Source organism: Chanos chanos, chromosome 8 (genome assembly GCF_902362185.1).
Source record: "Chanos chanos chromosome 8, fChaCha1.1, whole genome shotgun sequence".
Classification (NCBI taxonomy): Eukaryota; Metazoa; Chordata; class Actinopteri; order Gonorynchiformes; family Chanidae; genus Chanos; species Chanos chanos.
Window position 1 is genome coordinate 22,340,022 of NC_044502.1, and position 18,767 is coordinate 22,358,788.

An 18,767-nucleotide genomic window follows, 5' to 3' on the forward strand; every position below is an offset into this window, starting at 1 on the left:
GGTTGTTTAAGAGTCATTAGGCTCTGTAAATGCATGATTACAACAATACAACAATGTGTTGACATCAAAAAGAAAATGTACTTTTGAATACTTAAGTATTTTTAAAAGCAAGTACTCCAATACTTAAACTCAAGTAAAAATGTTGTATTGGAGTAATATTTGACCAGGGGTATCCATACTTTGACTCAAGTAATGGCTGTGTACTTTGTCCACCTCTGGTGTGTGTGTGTGTGTGTGTATGTGTGGTGTGCGTATGTGTTTACTCTGTTGGTGTGTCAGTTTGGTTGATGTTTCTCTGCTGACTCTTGACATTTGGCTGAGTGGATCATTGTGCATATGGCTATGTTAAAGTCCCTTAGCCAGCTAACCATGGTCTGTATGTACAAACACTTACCAAGACTTTTAAATCTTCATAAGTAAACCTTAAAATGACCGATGCATAAGGAATACTTGTAGACAAAAGTTGTTAAGATTAACAAAGGGAGATTTTTCATTAATTTTTTTTTTACATTAAGATTTAAACTAAAGGTCTTGACGTACTGTCAAGTTCTCACTAGCTTCTGATTAATAATACAGTTAATTCACACATTCTCCACAGATTTTTTTTTCCCTTACAGAAGTCTGTTTTTTAATTAATTAATTATTTTAATCATACACTCACAGCTGTAAACGTGTGTAAGGTGACCCTGTACTTCTGAACATGTGGGCTAGTTATTTCCAGGTTAATCTTCTCCTCTCTCCATTGTCTCTGTAGCTGTGGAGACACAGAGTACGAGCTCAGAGGAGACCTTGCCCAGCCCTCCGTCACCCCCACTTCCCCCACGGGTCTACAAGCCCTGTTTTGTCTGCCAGGACAAGTCATCAGGCTACCACTATGGTGTCAGTGCATGTGAGGGCTGCAAGGTAAGCCCCACTCCACACACCTGGACATGTACAACACTTTGCCCATCTGGAAATGGAAGAAAGAGAGAGGGGGACAGAAGACCCCATCTTGAGAAAAGCTCTGTGTGTGTGTGTGTGTGTGTGTGTGTGTGTGGATGTGTGCATGTTTGTGTGTGTGTTTTTGCGCATAGGCAGAAATCCCCGGGGGGACAGGGGGACACATTCCCCTCAGTATACCATTGTACACCAAACTATGTAAATTTAAATAATATAATAACATGTACTGAAAACACATGTGCAAATTATAAATGCAAAACAATGCGTTTTTAAGTTTTGAATGATTTCGTTCCCCCTGTTCCTCACAGTGGTATGGTCCGCTGCCTGCTATCCCCGATCCCACACACATTAGCCCGGTACAAGTGTTTGTGGCTCAGCTGTGGCTGACCGAGTAAGTTGCTGCTTTGCTAATGTTCATTTAAAGCAGCGCATGTTTCAAACATGTTTCTTTACTTCTAACACTCAGCTGAATAACACACATCTACATTTGTAACCAGACCTCAGCTTGTTCGCTCCGTTACCGCGCAGTTTACACGTTGCTTCTTCAGTTAAAGTAAATCTAAATAAGCTTAGGCTTTTTTAGCTTCAGATCAGTTAATGGGTGTTGCTTCTGTCCTTCTTCTGTTCTTAGCACTGTACTTATTGTGAGCTTTATGTTCTTGTTTATGTTCTTGTTAAGCTACTGAAGCAGACTCAGAGATTAGTCCAGTGACACATATGTAGTGACTCCATAATATATCAACATTTGAACTTGCTAACCCTTAAGTTATTTACCAATCCATTATCTATAGAATATGTAATAGTAATAAGGTTTCCTCTATATACATTTTATACAAGTATAGCAGTACTTTTGGAGGCATCTTTTGTACCCCCCTCAGGAATTGCTCTTGAGATTTTTTTCTGTTTAAACCCAACATCTTTTCAAATACAGATTGGCTTTGAGTAAGGCACAAATACACACCTTCACAAACACACACAAAAGCCTAGTCCAGTCTTTTTTTCCTGTTCAGAGACAAACGCACATGGGGCAGAAATAGTGCTGTCAGTAGACAATCATGGTCTGGTCCATTTGCTCCATGTTTTGCACTTCAGGCCTAAGGTTACCTGTCGCTTGGATTAACTTCAAGGCTAAAGTGGTTTATCGGGTGCAGGAAAGCAGCCAATCAGTAACCAGGCAACTTGACCTTGCTTCTCATCCTGCACTACTCTCAGTTTAACACAAATAACCTCAGTAAGTCTGGGTGTGGCCAGCTGCAGGATCACAGGGTCACAGCCTGGGCAAGAAGGGACCAGAGATCACAGGGATCAGAGAGCATCTCTCTCCCTCTATAATCTGACACTACATCTATGACCTTGGTGTAATCCCAAAGACTTCTAGTGCATGCTTATAGCAGTATGCCCTGCCATGTGTGTGTGTGTGTGTGTGTGTGTTTAAGCATACATGCATGTGTATACTCAGTGTACTGATGATCTTGACTACCACTCTGGTGTCTCACTGCACTATTACACACTCATACTTGAAACACTGCACTATTACACACTCATACTTTAAACACTGCTCTATTACACACTCATACTTTAAGTACTGCACTATTACACACTCATACTTTAAACACTGCTCTATTACACACTCATGCTTTAAACACTGTACTATTACACACTCATGCTTTAAACACTGCGCTATTACACACTCATACTGTAAACACTGCGCTATTACACACTCATACTTTAAAACACTGTACTATTACACACTCATACTGTAAACACTGCGCTATTACACACTCATACTTTAAAACACTGCACTATTACACACTCATACTGTAAACACTGCTCTATTACACACTCATACTTTAAAACACTGTACTATTACACACTCATACTGTAAACACTGCGCTATTACACACTCATACTTTAAAACACTGCACTATTACAGCTGTAATCCAATCTGTCCTCGGGCAAAAATCCACTGTGGCTTCCCGGTCATGAGGTACTGTGCTTTTAACGTCGCAGTTAACAATGTTGCTAATAGGCTATGCAGGGCACATTATGTTTAGTCTAACGGGAGCTAGCTAGCCATTTCCAACATTAGTTCTCTTTACACAGTAGACTGTTAGTCAAAGTTGATGTCTAAGTCCAACCAGAACCAAATTTTATAAGGTGCATAGCATAATATTAACCTCCTCTGGTTGCATTAGGGAGACCACACCACATTTCACTTTCACGCCTCATCACCGCCTGCTGCCGATAAATTTATGTCTGCTGTCCAAAGACATGAGTGACATTCAGAGGAAGACAGGAAGTAAACTCTGCACCAAAGTTATTGCAAGGACAAAATATTGTAATTTGTTCTAATAAATTAAAGAACAAAAAAAATGTGTTGTTAACTGGTTACCATTATTTCAAATAAATGCTTCTGTTCCAGAACATTAAAAAATAAAAAAAAATAAAGTTTTTGGTTTTGTTTTTGTTCCTAGCGAAATATCGATTGTTTCTGGTTTTTCGTCTTTGAACCGGTTCAAAGCCTTGCTAATAATTGTACGTTTACAAAATTACACCACCGATTGTATTGATTCACTGGAGTTGTGACTGATCAATAGCCATTTTAGTACTTGAATACCTTGGCTTGAAGGATAACATATTGTGAATTAATGTTAAGCTTGTTTCTTACTTGTGCAATAGAACGTTTGAGAAATATCTCTTTGAATACTTAAACACTTTGGGTATCTTAGGTCAGTTTATATTGTTTATAGAACTATCTGAAAATATTTTGTTTTAAAAAGGAAGCAATGTTAAAGTTGATGGCATATCTATTTAATTTTAAGTTCTGTTTGTACTATGCTGCAGTTTGCACAATAAAAATTGTTTACATTCTGCAGCTGTTTCATGCATACTGATTCCTTCATATATTGTATCATTTTGAGCAAACCCTATAGTAATCAGAGCCTTCATTATATAAATTATAAAAATGAAAATGTTTTTATATTTTATGCTCTGTGTACTCCTGATAGTAGAATAAGCCTCTACAAACCTATATAAAGGCCCAGTCATGCAAAAAAATGAAAATGTCATAAGTCGAAAAATGCACTTAAAACAGTACATCTAACCTTCCGAAGATCATAGCTTAGCCTAGCCTACCTTATACATCCTCAGAAATGCTGCCTACACAGTACACCGTAGAGTATCGGTTGTTTACCCTCGTGATCGCAAGGCTGACTGGAAGCTGCTGTAAATAACCTTTAATTGAGTTTAATTATTATTTTTGATAAGTGCCCTTTTTTGTGTTCATGCATATTTATGATAGCGTCTTATTTCTTAAAACGCACTTTTAGGTTGAATTTTGATTATACTGCCTGATGCTCATGCGCAGTTATTGATCACAGTGGCTGACAAAAATAATCACCATCACAGTGGAGGTTTCAGAAAAGCAGTTTAGAGTGCACTTTATATTCTTTAGCACCTGGTTCGTGGATTTGTGTTTGATTTTGGTCTTTTAAAACAAAGTGTATGTTTCATACTTTAAACTATGATACTGCTGAATTGTTTTCTGTGTTCAGCTCAGCTCCCGTTAAAAACAAATAACAGTGTGGTTTAATTTTAATTACTGTTCTTAACAATTTAGCGAACTCATTGTGTATGACTATAACAGTTTTAATGTCTTCAGCACATTCTTTATTTGTACAATAATATATAGTAAAATATGTAGGTCCAACCATCGTAAATCGGGGACTAGCTATATATATATATGTGTGTGTGTGTGTGTGTGTGTGTATATATATATATATATATATATACATACACACACACACACACACACACACACACACATAGCCACATGACATGCAATGATACATGTTAATTTGTTTTGTTAGTATAAAGTACAGTGTCAAGAAACCCCGATTGCATGGGAAAGCAGACCTTTCAGTAATGTATAATTCTTTTAGTAGGCTTGGCAAGAGTTTTAACAGTGCACAGTGCCGGGCAAACTGACTCGGGCTCAAAGTTTTTGTGGAGGATTTTAGAGCATGCTGTATCGCAGCATATCAGTGGTGTGAGTAATGTAAAGGGAGATGAGTATTCAGACAAGTATGTTGATTATGAGTGTGATACAGAGTGCGTAATGTCTTAGTGTAACTTTTGCATGTAGTGTGAGTTTATATGATGAGTTTGTGTTTGAATATGTAGTGTGAGTCTATTTGTGTTAGTTATGTGATGAGAGCTATTTGTGTGTGCTGTGTTGGGATGAGAATCGAGAACTGTTTCCAGCTGAGAACGGTTGACTTAAACATAGAGACTGTGTGTGAATTTTGAACACTAATTGGGAGGCTGTTCCATAACTGTGGGGCTCTGTAAGAGAAGGCTCTGCCCCCTGCTGTAGCCATCACAACTCGAGGTACCAACAAATGGCCTGCACCTTTTGATCTAAGTAGGCATGGCAGATCAAGACCATTTAGTGCTTTATAGGTTAATAGTAAGATTTTATAATCAATGCGAGATTTGATTGGGAGCCAGTGCAGTGTGGATAAGATAGGAGTGATGTGGTCATATCTTTTGGTTCTACTAAGAACTCTGGCTGCTGCATTCTGGACTAGCATTGTGGCTGAAGGAGCAACCCTGATCAGAGGCCAGTAATAGGTCATTTACAACTTTAACCAGTGCTGTAGCTGTGCTATGATGAAGCCTAAATCCTGACTGATCCATTTCATGAATGTTGTTACTATGTAAGTATGAGCATAACTGCTGTGCTACAGCCTTTTCTAGGATCTTGGAGATAAAGGGGAGGTTTGATATTGGCCTATAGTTGGACAACGAACAGGGGTCGAGGTCAGGTTTTTTAATTAGGGGTTTGATAACTGCTAGTTTAAAGGATTTAGGTACGTAGCCAGTGCTAAGGGAGGAATTGATTATTTTTAGAAGAGGTTTGATGACTACTGGTAGTATCTGTTTGAGGAAACGTGTAGGTAAGGGATCTAATACACAAGTTGGTGATTTTGATGAAGAAATTAGTGAGGTTAATTCGGTCGCTTGAAGGGGAGTAAAACATTCTAATCACTGATCTGATATAATTATATTGTTATCTACAGTCTTAGTTATAAAATTATCTGGTTTTAAATTTATAGTCTGAATTGTTTGCCTGATATTTTCAATTTTGCTATTCAAAAAATTCATGAAGTTGTCGCCACTGTGTATTGATGGTGTGCATATTTCCGAGATGCTCTTATTCCCAGTTAGTTTTGATACAATATTAAATAAGAATCTAGGATTGTTTTTGTTAACTTCTATTAGGGTGGAAAGATACGTTGATCTAATGGCACTAAGAGCTTTTCTATAGCTCATGAGGTTCTCCTTCCATGCTAACTGGAATACTACCAGTTTAGTTTGGAGCCATTTACGTTTGAATTTTCGAGTGGTAAGTTTTAAGGGGTGTGTGTGCTCATTATATCAGGGAGCTATTTTTTTTCTCTAATTATTTTTCTTTTAAGTGGGGCCATATTATCTAAGGTGTTGCGGAACATTGACTCTAAGGATTTAGTTGCCCGATCAAGTTCTGTGGGGTGTGAGAGTGATCAAATCAAAGTTGATAACTCTGGAAGATTATTGATAAAGTTCTGTGCAGTAGTTGACGTAAACATACGTTTATTACGATAGCGTGGTGAGGTGCATATATTATTACTAAGAATCTTATCTCATTCAAAAGAAAAAAATTTTGAATGAGATAAGATAATGCTCTGAGATAGCTTCAGATTGTGGAAATGTGACTATACTTCCTATATTTAATCCAGGTGTTAGTATAAGATCGAGGGTGTGACCACCATTATGAGTGGGCTCTATGACCATCTGATTAATCCCTACTGAATCTAGAATGGACACGAACGCTGTTCTCAGAGGATCTTCTGGGATATCAAAATGAATATGTCTAAAGAAATAACTAGGTTTGAGATGAAATCTGCAAATTCACAAAGGAATTCAGAGTACAGCCCGGGGGTCTATACATAATAATTAGTGTGATAGACTGGGTAGACTTATTTTTTATGGCTTCATATGTTTGTATAAAGAACTTCAAACGCATAGAATTTATGTAAAGGTTTTTGTATGATGCCTAGATTATCATTATAAATAACTGCAACACCTCCTCTGCTAGTTAGACGCGGCTGATGTATATAACTGTACATAACAGGTTGTTAATTATATGTTACAAGAACTTAGTCAGGGCCAGAGTGGTAGAAAAAAACTCTCCCAACAGCTATGGTTGGGGCAAACAGACCACTGTAGACCTTCATTTAAGCACTCGAACTTGTGAGCTAGGTTACAGGCTAACAGCAGTTAAACATCTGCTTGCTGCTTTTGCACCCTCACCCCCAGAATGAAAAGTGGTAGGCCGAAATTTTATATTTGATTCAAGCTTATTCCCTTTTGAAAAGGAGTATTGTAATTTACAGTATTCAGATTTTACTAGGCATACAAGCCTATTTTTCGAAAGAAGAATTGATTATTTAGTCAGTTACATTCTTTTGAGAAAAGGAACATTGTAATTTATTTAAACGTGTCCAAATAGGTGCACTCTGCTAAACCAGCCTTTTGCTTCCTTGATCCCCTACCTGCTAAACTTTACATAGAGCTTTTCTCGGTTCTCGGCCCAACAATGCTAAACCTTCTTAATATGTCACTTAAATCTGGCGTTTTACCCTCCGCTTTTAAAACTGTTGTGATCAGGGCTTTACTTAAAAAACTGAGCCTTGACCCTGAAGCCTTAAAATAATTTTAGGCCAATCTCTAATCTCCTGTTTCTTTCAAAAATACTTGAAAAAATTGTAGCTGCTCAGCTGATAGCCCATATGTCCTCCAGTGGAGGCTCGTCTATTGAGGAAAGGGAGGACCATCCTCGCTAAAATTTCTGAGAAAAATAAACTTCAAAGAGAAAAGTAAATACACATAAATTTGACAGACTAATCTGTTAAAATACTGATAAAAGCAAAATCAAGCGGGAATTAGACACGGCTCCCTTCTCCTCTTGGCAGATTGATGAAACCACAGATATAAATTGGCATTCACAGCTCTCAGTCATCGTCAGACATATAGATCATCAGGGCACCATTCAGGAACGTTTTCTGGGTTTTTTTGATGTGTCAAGTGGGCGAGATGCGCAGTCATTGTTTGAGTTTGTGCAGGCCTAGATGTCAGGGTGCAATTTCATGGAGAAACTTATTGCACAAACTTATGATGTAGCTGCAGTGATGGCCTCGGATCTGAATGGCTTGCAGGCTGAAGTAAGAGAAGTGGCTCCTAGTGCAACGTTTATTCACTGCTATGCCCATCGCCTAAATTTGGTCTTGAGTCAGAACGTCAAGTTTATCCCTAAGGCAAAAATCTTTTTTGCTACTCTCGGTGGTCTCACGTCTTTTTTTTTTTTCTAATCCAGTGAGAGAGTGGCAATGCTTGAGGAATTTGTTTGTGCTAAAATGCCTAGGACCGCTCCAAAACGTTGGAATTTCTCATCCAGGGTGGTGAATACAGTTGCCAAATTGATTATGACAAATTGATAGAGACGTTCACTCACATCGTTGAACATCCGTCTATGGATGACGAGACCACACATTGGGCTGATGATTGAGGTCTAAATTAGAGGACTTTGATTTCATGTTTTTACTTTTTACTTTTGAGGGACTGTTTTCACACACTGATGTTGTATTTGTTATCTTACAACACAAATCAATGGATGTTTCCAACTAGTTTTGGTGTAATCTATGAATTCATTTTTATAGTATATGGTCATGTAAAGAACAGAACACAATTGTCATTCCCATGTAGTTCTGTTGTCAGACCACCTCTTGAAGACCTAAGAACTGCTTTCACAGCACAACATTGCCAACTATATCCCAAAAAGACACCAGTTAGAATGCTAGCAAGCTTGTATTAGTGCTTACTGTGCTGTTGTTTTTTTTGCCTGTCTACTGCTGTTTTTTTGCCTGTCTACTGCTGCTTTAAATGTGTCTGGGTTTTACATACCCGCAAATGCTCTCAGCAACATCCCACCACCACCACCAAACTTCACCAAGTGCACCTTCCTCCCTCCCCTACTTTTACAACCACCAGCCACCACTGATGTCCTCTAACAGTCTGTTTGAAATATTTCAGTCAGGCTTCAGGTCTTTTCACTCTACTGAAACCGCGCTTACTAGAGTAACTAATGATCTTTTATTAGTTATGGATGCTGGTGCTACTTCTGTTCTTATTCTGCTTGATCTGAGTGCAGCATTTCACACGGTCCTACACACTATGTGTTCTGCACACGCACTAAGATTGCATCGCGTGCACATCACGAGGCTCAGTGTCTTACCAGATTTAACAAAATAGTGTTAATTTATCTGGTTGTTTCCTATGTGTTCGCCCGATTCAGCTATGCGAACTTCACATACAGCAAACAGACACTTTTGGATATTAACTATCAGTGCACCTGCATAGTTTTGGACTATCCATTCAACTTCAACGAACTACCACCGGGGTTGGAAAGGACACTGCAGTCTGCCAGCGACGTTGAGACCGTAAAAAAAAAAAACGGGAAGTGTGAAAGTCTGCGTGCTAGGCTAAGGCTAAATCCGCACCAGCCCTACCTAGCATCTTCCTCGCCATTGTACAGTCTCTAGTGAACCAGCTGGACGAACTAAGGACTTGGACCCTCACACAGAGAAGGCTTATGGACTGCAACTTCATGTTTTTTATGGAAACATGGCTAAACAATGATGTCCCAAACAGCATGGTGGAACTGGATGTGCGCACGGTTTTCAGGGCTGACAGAGCTGCAGGAGCAATAGGTAAAAGCCGGGTGGTGGATAAATCATGGTGCACTGATTCTGCCATTGCTAACACTTATTGCTCTGCTTATCTGGAATACCTGATTATTAAGTGCAGACCTTATTATCTACCATGAGAGTTTTCGTGCATTATTGTTACTGCAGTTTACGTACCACTGGATGCCAATGCTAAAGGAGCCACTATTAGCAAGCTGCAGTCACTGCATCCAGACAGGGCATTTATTGTTGCTGGGGAGCAGGGTCACAGCCCGGCGCATGTGGCAGGGCATACAAACCATCACGGACTACAAACCACCCAGTACTGTGCCCCCATCCAGCTCTGCCTCCCTCCCTGACAAGTTCAGCCACTTTATACGCTCTTCTACGCTCACTTTGACCGGTGAAACAAGGAGGTCACCCTCAAAGCGGATCTCCCTCCGGGTGAACTGCCTCTCTCACTTTCCAGCTCTGATGTCTGCATGAGGTCTCTGATGTCAGGCGTGGTACGAGCAAAGCACATGCCCCCATCTACAGCAATGGAGCATGTACCTAGCTCCAAACTCCTTGGCGTCCACATCTCTGACAATCTCACCTGGTCCCTGAACTCCTCCATCCTCATCAAAAAGGTGCAACAGCACTTTTACTTCCTGCGTAGCCTTAAGAAAGCTCATCTGTGTTCCAAGATATTGGTGGGCTTTCACCGCTGTAGTATTGAGAGCATACTCACCAACTGCATTTCAGTGTGGTATGGCAGTTGCTCCGCAGCAGACTGTAAAGCACTCTAGCAGGTGGTGAAAACTGCCCAATAGATCACTGGCACCCAACTGCCCACCATTGAGAACATTTACATTAAATGCTACCTGGGCAGGGTGAAAAGCATCATCAAGGATCCCACCCTAACCACAGACTTTTTAGCCTCCTCCCATCTGGCAGGCGTTACAAGAGCCTCTGCTCCCACACCAGCCGGCTCAGGAAGAGCTTCTTTCATGAGGCTGTGACCCTGCTGAACTCCAACCACAGCGCTAAGCTTTATTCACACTCATCACTGTCTCTGTACTTTTATATGCACTGCTTTTTTGCACTGGCTGAACCTCTCATGTTGTTCAGATTACCCTATTTATACTGTACAAACAACTTACTGTAAATATTTTGTCTATTATGTACATACAACCCCTACATATACACTCCCTTTTCCTACTCTGTCAGTGTCACATCAACGTATAACATAATTAATATATTATACATACATATTAATCTGTATATATTGCTCACCACTGTCTATAATGCTGTACATACTGTAAGATATAGCATCGCTTATGCTGTAGTATTCACTTATACCTGCACTTATCTGTAAATAACACTATGCTTTTGCACTTCTGGTTAGATGCTACTGCATTTCATTGGCTTTGTACCTGTACTCTGCACTATGAAAATAAAGTTGAATCAAATCTAATCTATGTTGTTAAAGCGCCTGGAAAATCAAATTGGCATTTGTGGCCTGGTACTCTCTTGGTTTAAATCTTATCTCTCTGAGAGAAAGCAGTGTGTCCACTATAATAATGTGACCTCTGAATACCGTGAGCTTAACTATGGTGTTCCTCAGGGATCAGTCCTTGGCCCTCTTCTATTCTCTTATTTACACGCTCCCTTTGGGTGACATCATTCGTAGTTACAACATTAACTTCCATCGTTATGCTGATGATGCTCAGATTTTCTTACCTATCCAGCATAATGACCGCTCTGAATTGGCTAACCTTGAGGCATGTCTTTGTGCTATTAAGGGTTGGATGTCTTCAAATTTCCTGATGCTTAACGCAGGCATGACTGAAATGCTGGTCATTGGTCCCCCTACGCATAAGCATCTTTTTAGTGATCTAACTCTAAATTTTGACAACTGCATCATCTCTCAAAACTCTTCAGCTCAAAACCTTGGTGTGATTTTTGACTCTAGTCTCTCACTAGTCACTCATATCAAAAACACAACCAAAACTGCCTTTTATCACCTCTGTAATATCGCTAAAATTAGGCCCTTTCTAAGTATGGCTGATGCAGAAACCATTGTTCAGGCATTTGTCAAGTCTCGCCAAAATAACTGCAGTGTTCGGTACTCTGGTCTGCCTGCCTCTAGTACCAAAAGTCATCAGCTGGTCCAGAAAGCTGCTGCCAGAATTCTGACCAGAACGAGGAAGTCTGACCACATTAACACCTGTCCTGCCTTCTCCTCATTGGCTCCCAATTCACGCAAGGGCAGATTTTAAGGTCTTCTTCGTAACATATAAAATTTTACATGGGCTTGCGTTTTCCTACGTGTCTGACTTAATTACACCCTATAACCCCCATCGCACCCAGGATAAGGCAAGATGTCGGCCGGGGCGCTGGGCAGCGGAGAGGCCTCACGTCTTCGTGAGCCACGCTTCTCTTTATTAGACCTTTTCAGAAGGTGGCTCTTGGGGATTCAAGGGACCAAAAACAGGAGTAGTACCAAGCTACAGGACTGGAGCAAGGGGTGGCAGGCAGCAGCAAGGAGGCATCTGGTGTTGACTGTGCAGAGGGCACCACCTAAGCTAGAGTTGAACCCTGCTCACCCGACTCCCAGGTGATGGCTCCTCCGCTGAGCCATCCTGGTGGCGGAGGAACCCCTGTTCCTCTCAACCTCTCCCCCAAAACCATGCACTGGGGGTCAAAGGTGAGAAGGAACTGAGCAAGAAACTGCTCAAATGTGGCCTGCCTGAAACATTCCATGAAACATGGCATGGAAACCATCAAGCATTCCACTGCTCTCCACCTCATGCAACTGATGAAGTCTGCTCACTCCCGGCCCCCACAGATCCCCATGTGTGCACAGTACAGGGCTCACTCCTCCAGAAACCCCCTGCACTTGTCAGGGGATCCATCATACAGCTCAGGCTGTTGGTCAAATCGGTGCTGGCCTGCTGCATCCATAGTTGGTTCTGGCATTCTGTCACGATTGTTGAAAAGAGGCTGGATGCAAATGCAGCGTTTGTTTATTTACAACCAATAAAACAAAAAAAGCATTCGAAGACTTACAGAATGCAGGAACAAGAACAGGAACAGGAACAGGAATAGGGCAGACAAAGAAATAAATGTGACAGGGACAAAACTCCAAACAACGCCAGAACAAAGCAACAGGGGAAACTAAGGGATATTTTAACGAAACAGAACAAGGCAAAGTAACTAAACACAGGTGTAAATGATTGAACTAAAAGACTAAACAGGGCTAAACCAAAAACTGACCAAAAGAGGGGAGGGGGGGACAAAAGAAGCAGGGAAACAGAACACAGACTTGACACTGGGGGGAGTCAACGAGATGAACCAACAAAAAAGGGGACAGAGAGGAGACAGAGGGACCAGGACATGACACACTGACACTTTCGACCTTCATTTTGTGCTATGTTACAATCAAACATAAAAATGAATGGATCCCTCCCCTTGTCCCCCTCTCTTTTTCTCTCTCTCTCTCTCTCTCTCTCTTTTCTCTGTGTCTCTCTGCGACAGGGTTTCTTCCGGAGAAGTATTCAAAAGAACATGGTGTACACCTGCCACAGAGAGAAGAGCTGCACCATCAACAAAGTCACTCGTAACCGCTGCCAGTACTGTCGCCTACAGAAGTGTCTGGAAGTGGGCATGTCTAAAGAGTGTGAGTGCTGCACATGTGTGTGTCTGTGTGTGTGTGTGTGTCAGGGTTTCCACTAGGATTTTCTCTTGCCGGTCCGGTGTCCAGAAAGAATTGATTTTACAGCACAAATTTGAAACTTGCTGGTCAACATTTCAATAATAGTCTATGTTACAAACGCAAATATAATGTACACCTCAAATGTAGCTTATAGGCTATTTTTTCCTCCTTTTTTTCATTGCGGCAAAGTCCTCTGCTGCCAATTCGAAATCAAACGTGTCCAATATGTCTTTGCAGCTTGCAGTGCACATAAACCACATCACTCTCTCCTCTTCCAGACAACTTCGCAGTGCCACCTTAATTGTATGACCATTAATACTGGACACTTTGACCGCCAGGTTTTGAACTGGTAATTACCAGCTAAGGTGTGTGTGTGTGATGTGGTTTTGCCTACAGACTGTGAACTGTGGGTGTGACTGTTTTAAGTAGATCATTTTAAGTAGAGATGTTCCTACCATGAGGGTGGTTTAAGGAGGGGAAAGAATGAACTTTGTACAGATTAAACTGTGTGTGTGAGTGAAGCAGAGTTTGATAAGACAGAGACAGGATATCGACTGACGAGTGATGCTCACTGTGGACATTTTCTGTCATTTTTTCTGTATGCTCAGCAGCACCGTCTCTGCTCTGTTTTTTTGGGTGTTTTTTTTTTACAGTCTCTTCAAATCAGTCCTATCCCTTCTCTCTCCTCAATTAATACCCCAAATGAGAATAAAACATCCTGGTTTTTTCCCTATAGAGTGACTCCATTCTAAACATTAATGCAGATGATTGGCTGTGATGAATCCCTGAACAGTGGAGGGAACTTGGTTAGGTACATACTCAACCTACTGAAGACTTTGTGAAGATTGTGATTTTTCGTATTTTTTTTAAGTGACTTCCACATTGTTCTCAAAAAAATCCACAGACACTGTCTGTTACTTAAGAAATTTAAGAATGTTAAATTACATTATTTTTTACATGTACTTTGACATGTACACTTGTAAATAAATTGCTCTTTCCCTCCTCTCTCTCTTACTCTCTCTTTCTCTTTCTCTCTGTCATCTTCTCATCTTGTAGCTGTTCGGAATGACCGGAACAAGAAGAAGAAGGAGGAGAAAAGTTTGGACTGCTGTGGGAGTTATGTGCTGAATCCTGACACAGAGCAGATGATTGAGCGTGTGCGTAAAGCTCACCAGGACACCTTCCCCTCTCTCTGCCAGCTGGGCAAGTACACCACAGTGAGTGTGTCCACACACACACGCGCACACACACACACACACACACACAAACACACACTCACTCACTCACTCACACACACACACACACACACACACGCGCGCGCGCGCACGCACACGCACGTGCACATACACACATATATATATACATACACACACAGACACACGCGCGCGCACACACACACACACAAATGCACATATGCACACACACTCATGCACACATTCAAGCGCGCGCGCACACACACACGCACACACACACAATCCACACACCAATCCACGCTGTGTGCCCTTGAGCAAGGCACTTAACCCCAATGCTCCCCGGGCACTCACCCACTGCCCACTGCTCCTGCATCTGGTGTGTGTGTGTTGGATGGGTTAAATGCAGAGGACAAATTCACTGTTCACAGTGTGTGTGTGCAATCACTGAAACTTAACACACACACAGCGGTCCTTAGTTCACAGTTGTAGTAACTCACAGATACAGTAGTCCAGCAATGACAACCTACCAAATTAAAACAAATTGTTAACTGAATTGGTAGCTAAAGGGGTTTGAATGAAGCTAAACTCAAACAAAATTCCCAGGTGTAAGCAGTCTGTGTGATATAGACAGATAAGTGTGGCTTTTTCTCTCCTCATGTTGTAGAATAACAGTGCAGACCACCGGGTGTCTCTGGATGTGGACCTCTGGGATAAGTTTAGTGAACTGTCTACTAAGTGCATCATTAAAACAGTGGAGTTTGCCAAGCAGCTTCCCGGCTTCACCACGCTGACTATCGCAGACCAGATAACCCTGTTAAAGGCTGCCTGCCTCGACATACTGGTCAGTTAAGCCACGCACACACATGATGGACACTAAGCTGACGGCTCTCACACACTGTGCTCACTTATTTTGTAGCATGGTCAGTTCCATGGTAATGCGCCATCAAGATGGCTGAGGTTCTCTGAGCTCTATCTTAAATTGAACTTTTTTGTTAATTTATTCACACTATTTTATGCAAGAACACTATAATTTTGAACGTTATGATCACCTACGATAGGGAGACTTTGATCAACATCAGATCTACAATCGATGCGCATTTTATAACCAAAAATTGTTCAACGGATTCAGCGGACTTCCATTTGTTTAGATTTAAATTGTTTAGCCTACCTGCTACACCTTGTAAACGGAGACGGAGAAGGAAGTGAGGCAAAAGAGCTGGAGCACTGGTCAGGCAGAGACAACAGAAACAACAAGAAAACCGTCGCCCTCTAAGTATCCTTCTAACGAATAATGTTCATCGTAATGAACATCATAATGTTAAGACTAATATGACTATGTATATAGCTAGCAGTGACATTTTTCCCATTAGTGTACTTTCACGCCCTCGTAGCTCATTTCGGTCTAGAGTCAAACAGACCATATTTCGTAGCAATTTAGTTCCAATTCAACTGACTCCCTCCTCCGATATGATTACTGTAAGCCTGGTTACGCTGAAGTTAGGTTTTATCAATATCTGTTGGATAGGTGGTGAATGGATGGACTGTAAGGTGTAGTATGAGTAAAGTGGGTGTCTCCCTGGGGTGTCGGTCAGGACACACAGTAGTCCGTCTAATGCAACTCAAACTTTACTTTGTTATCCAAGGGCAGCAGGATACAAATAGCATGTGTCAGTGTGGTCTGTAACAATAAAAAGCAAGACCACATTTACATTAATGTGACAGATACAGGAGATAACAAACAATAATTTACATTATTAACATTAATAATAGTCACATAAACATCGTTAGAGCAAAGAACTTGCATTGCCGTTACAGAACGTTGAGGAATGAATCCGGTCCAACAGTGCCATCTAGTGGCGCTTTATGAATTAACGACAAGGCAGACGTGAAGCTCCGGGGAGATAAAACAAATATGGCTACCAGGCTAGTTTCGATTTGTGACAACGAACGAACATTTTATACACAAAATAAAGGCGGTAACTGTGGCATGACAGATCTATACAAGTGTACATTTGTGCAACGATATTGTGCAACGATATTGTGCAACGATAAGGAATTAACTGAAAGTGTTACGATATAAACTTGACGGCATCAATTTCTTAATCGGTGAACAGGCAGTAAACTCTATTTACAATGACGCAGACTAATGCGAAGTAGACCAGCTTCACTATACTTTAGAAACCCCACAAACTATAACAATACTAGAATACATACAGGGGAAAGTAACTAACAATGAATATATTAATTAACAGGGTAGAACTCACTTTCACAGCAATGACGCACACTTAACACAGGGCTTCTCCGAGTACTGCGCTTTGGTATTCTTACTGTACGTTCACACTGAGCGCGGCGAGAGCGTCAAAGTGACCGGAAGTCATTCATTTTCAATGAGAGCCAGCGTCTTTCAGCGGCGAAGAGCGTCGCGGCAAAGGGCGTCGCGGCGAGGGTGGTTTGGGCGTCAAAATACAGTTGAAGTTCGGTTAACTTTATGGTAATGAGATATGACGCGGTTGGGCGGCAACCAATAGAAACTTGGAAGTGCTCCGCTCTAGAGAATTGTAGAGAACACGACAGTATAAACTATTGTTCCCACAAAACTTTTGGTCCTAAGCAAAATGGAGGAGAAACTGATTATATCGGTGGTGGGTTTCCACATGTTGTACTGTAATGTAGGTTAGGCACAAACGTTAGTGTTAATTAAAGACAAAGGCTAGTAAACGTGTCCTATAAACTCCATGCTGGAATTTGACCTAGCCTATCATTAACACAAAAGACACACAACAAAAAAAAGCTTTTAAGTAGTGTTTTTCATCAGTTTATTTTGTTACGAAATATGTAATTAGCATTGTTTATTTGTTTCTGTCATCGGTCGATTTCGCACCTTCTCATTTAAAATATCTCATAAGGTTAACTTATAGCCTACTGGTGGTCAGTCTGCACAAATATACCGCTCGGCCTGTTTGTTTGCTTTATAGCCCCTTTAAAAACATTTGCATAACCAAGCTTTCCGAAGGAACTTGTACCCGCCTATTTCATCAACGGCAGAGCGTCCACAGTGTTCAACAGCGTCGTTGGCAGGGAGGTTTGGGCGACTCTTGACGCTCTCGCCGCGCTCAGTGTGAACGTACAGTTAGGGAGTCACTAGAAAGTTCTGCGTGACGCATACGCAGAGGAGCGGCCTTTCCAACAATATCAGATCGCTTTCACCTAAGGCGTTGCTTGTTAGTGACCTGATCAGTGATCTTAGCCTTGACATGATGGGTTTGTGTGAAACTTGGTTAAAGCCAGACGTTTTTCTCCCTTTAAATGAAGCTTCACCCCCTAACTATTCCTTTTCCTGTGCTGCTAAGGCAGCAAAGAAAGATTGGGGTGTAGCTCTTATCTATAATACTAAATTTACTCCTAACACCCTTAGTTTACCTAATTTTGACTCTTTTGAGTTGCTCTCTGTGAAGCAATATGGTACTGCCTCAACTTTTCTCATAGCAGTGCTCTATCGTCCCCCGGGGCCCTATAGTCAATTTCTAGATGAATTTTCTGAATTTCTCTGTTATTCTTACTAGAGTGGATAAAATCCTGATCTTGGGGGACTTTAATATTCACATCAATAACAATTCTGATTCACTTAATAAAGCTTTTACAACTATCATAGACACTTTTGGTTTTAACCAATATGTCCACTAACCAACTCATCTCAGTGGCAACACTTTAGATCTTATTCTAGCTCGCGGACTAGATATCTCTCATGTTATCGTCTCTCCTTACTCCGCTGCCCTCTCAGACCATTTTCTTATTACTTTCCAACTAACTCTTCCGTTGACACCAATTGTCTCTACCTCGATTCGTAGCTGCCGTTGCGTTACTGCTTCCACCACCGCTGCGCTCGCTGATCTGCTTCCTACTGCTCTCAACTCTTTCAATGATCAGCAGAGATCTTTGAACGACTTGACGGACAGCATAAATTCTGCCCTTCGTAATGTACTAAATATGGTAGCACCATTAAGTATAAAAAATAGATGTAAACACTTAACACCTTGGTTTAATAAAGAAACCCGCGCGCTGAAGCAGGTGTGTAGGAAATTGGAACAAAACTGGCGGGCAACCAAACTAGAGGTTTTTTGCCTCGCATGGCACGACAGCCTGATAGATTAT

At 41.2% G+C, this 18,767-nt stretch overlaps 1 protein-coding gene across 1 annotated transcript in view; it reads left to right on the forward strand.

The window, feature by feature from the left end:
- rarab (retinoic acid receptor, alpha b) overlaps positions 1–18,767 on the forward strand; it is a 51,788-nt gene that overhangs the window by 29,382 nt on the left and 3,639 nt on the right. Inside the window, exons 2-5 of the mRNA XM_030781226.1 lie at positions 755–903; positions 13,245–13,386; positions 14,479–14,639; positions 15,280–15,456. Of these exons, the coding sequence (XP_030637086.1) occupies positions 755–903; positions 13,245–13,386; positions 14,479–14,639; positions 15,280–15,456 (629 nt within the window). The remainder of the gene's footprint in view (positions 1–754; positions 904–13,244; positions 13,387–14,478; positions 14,640–15,279; positions 15,457–18,767) is intronic.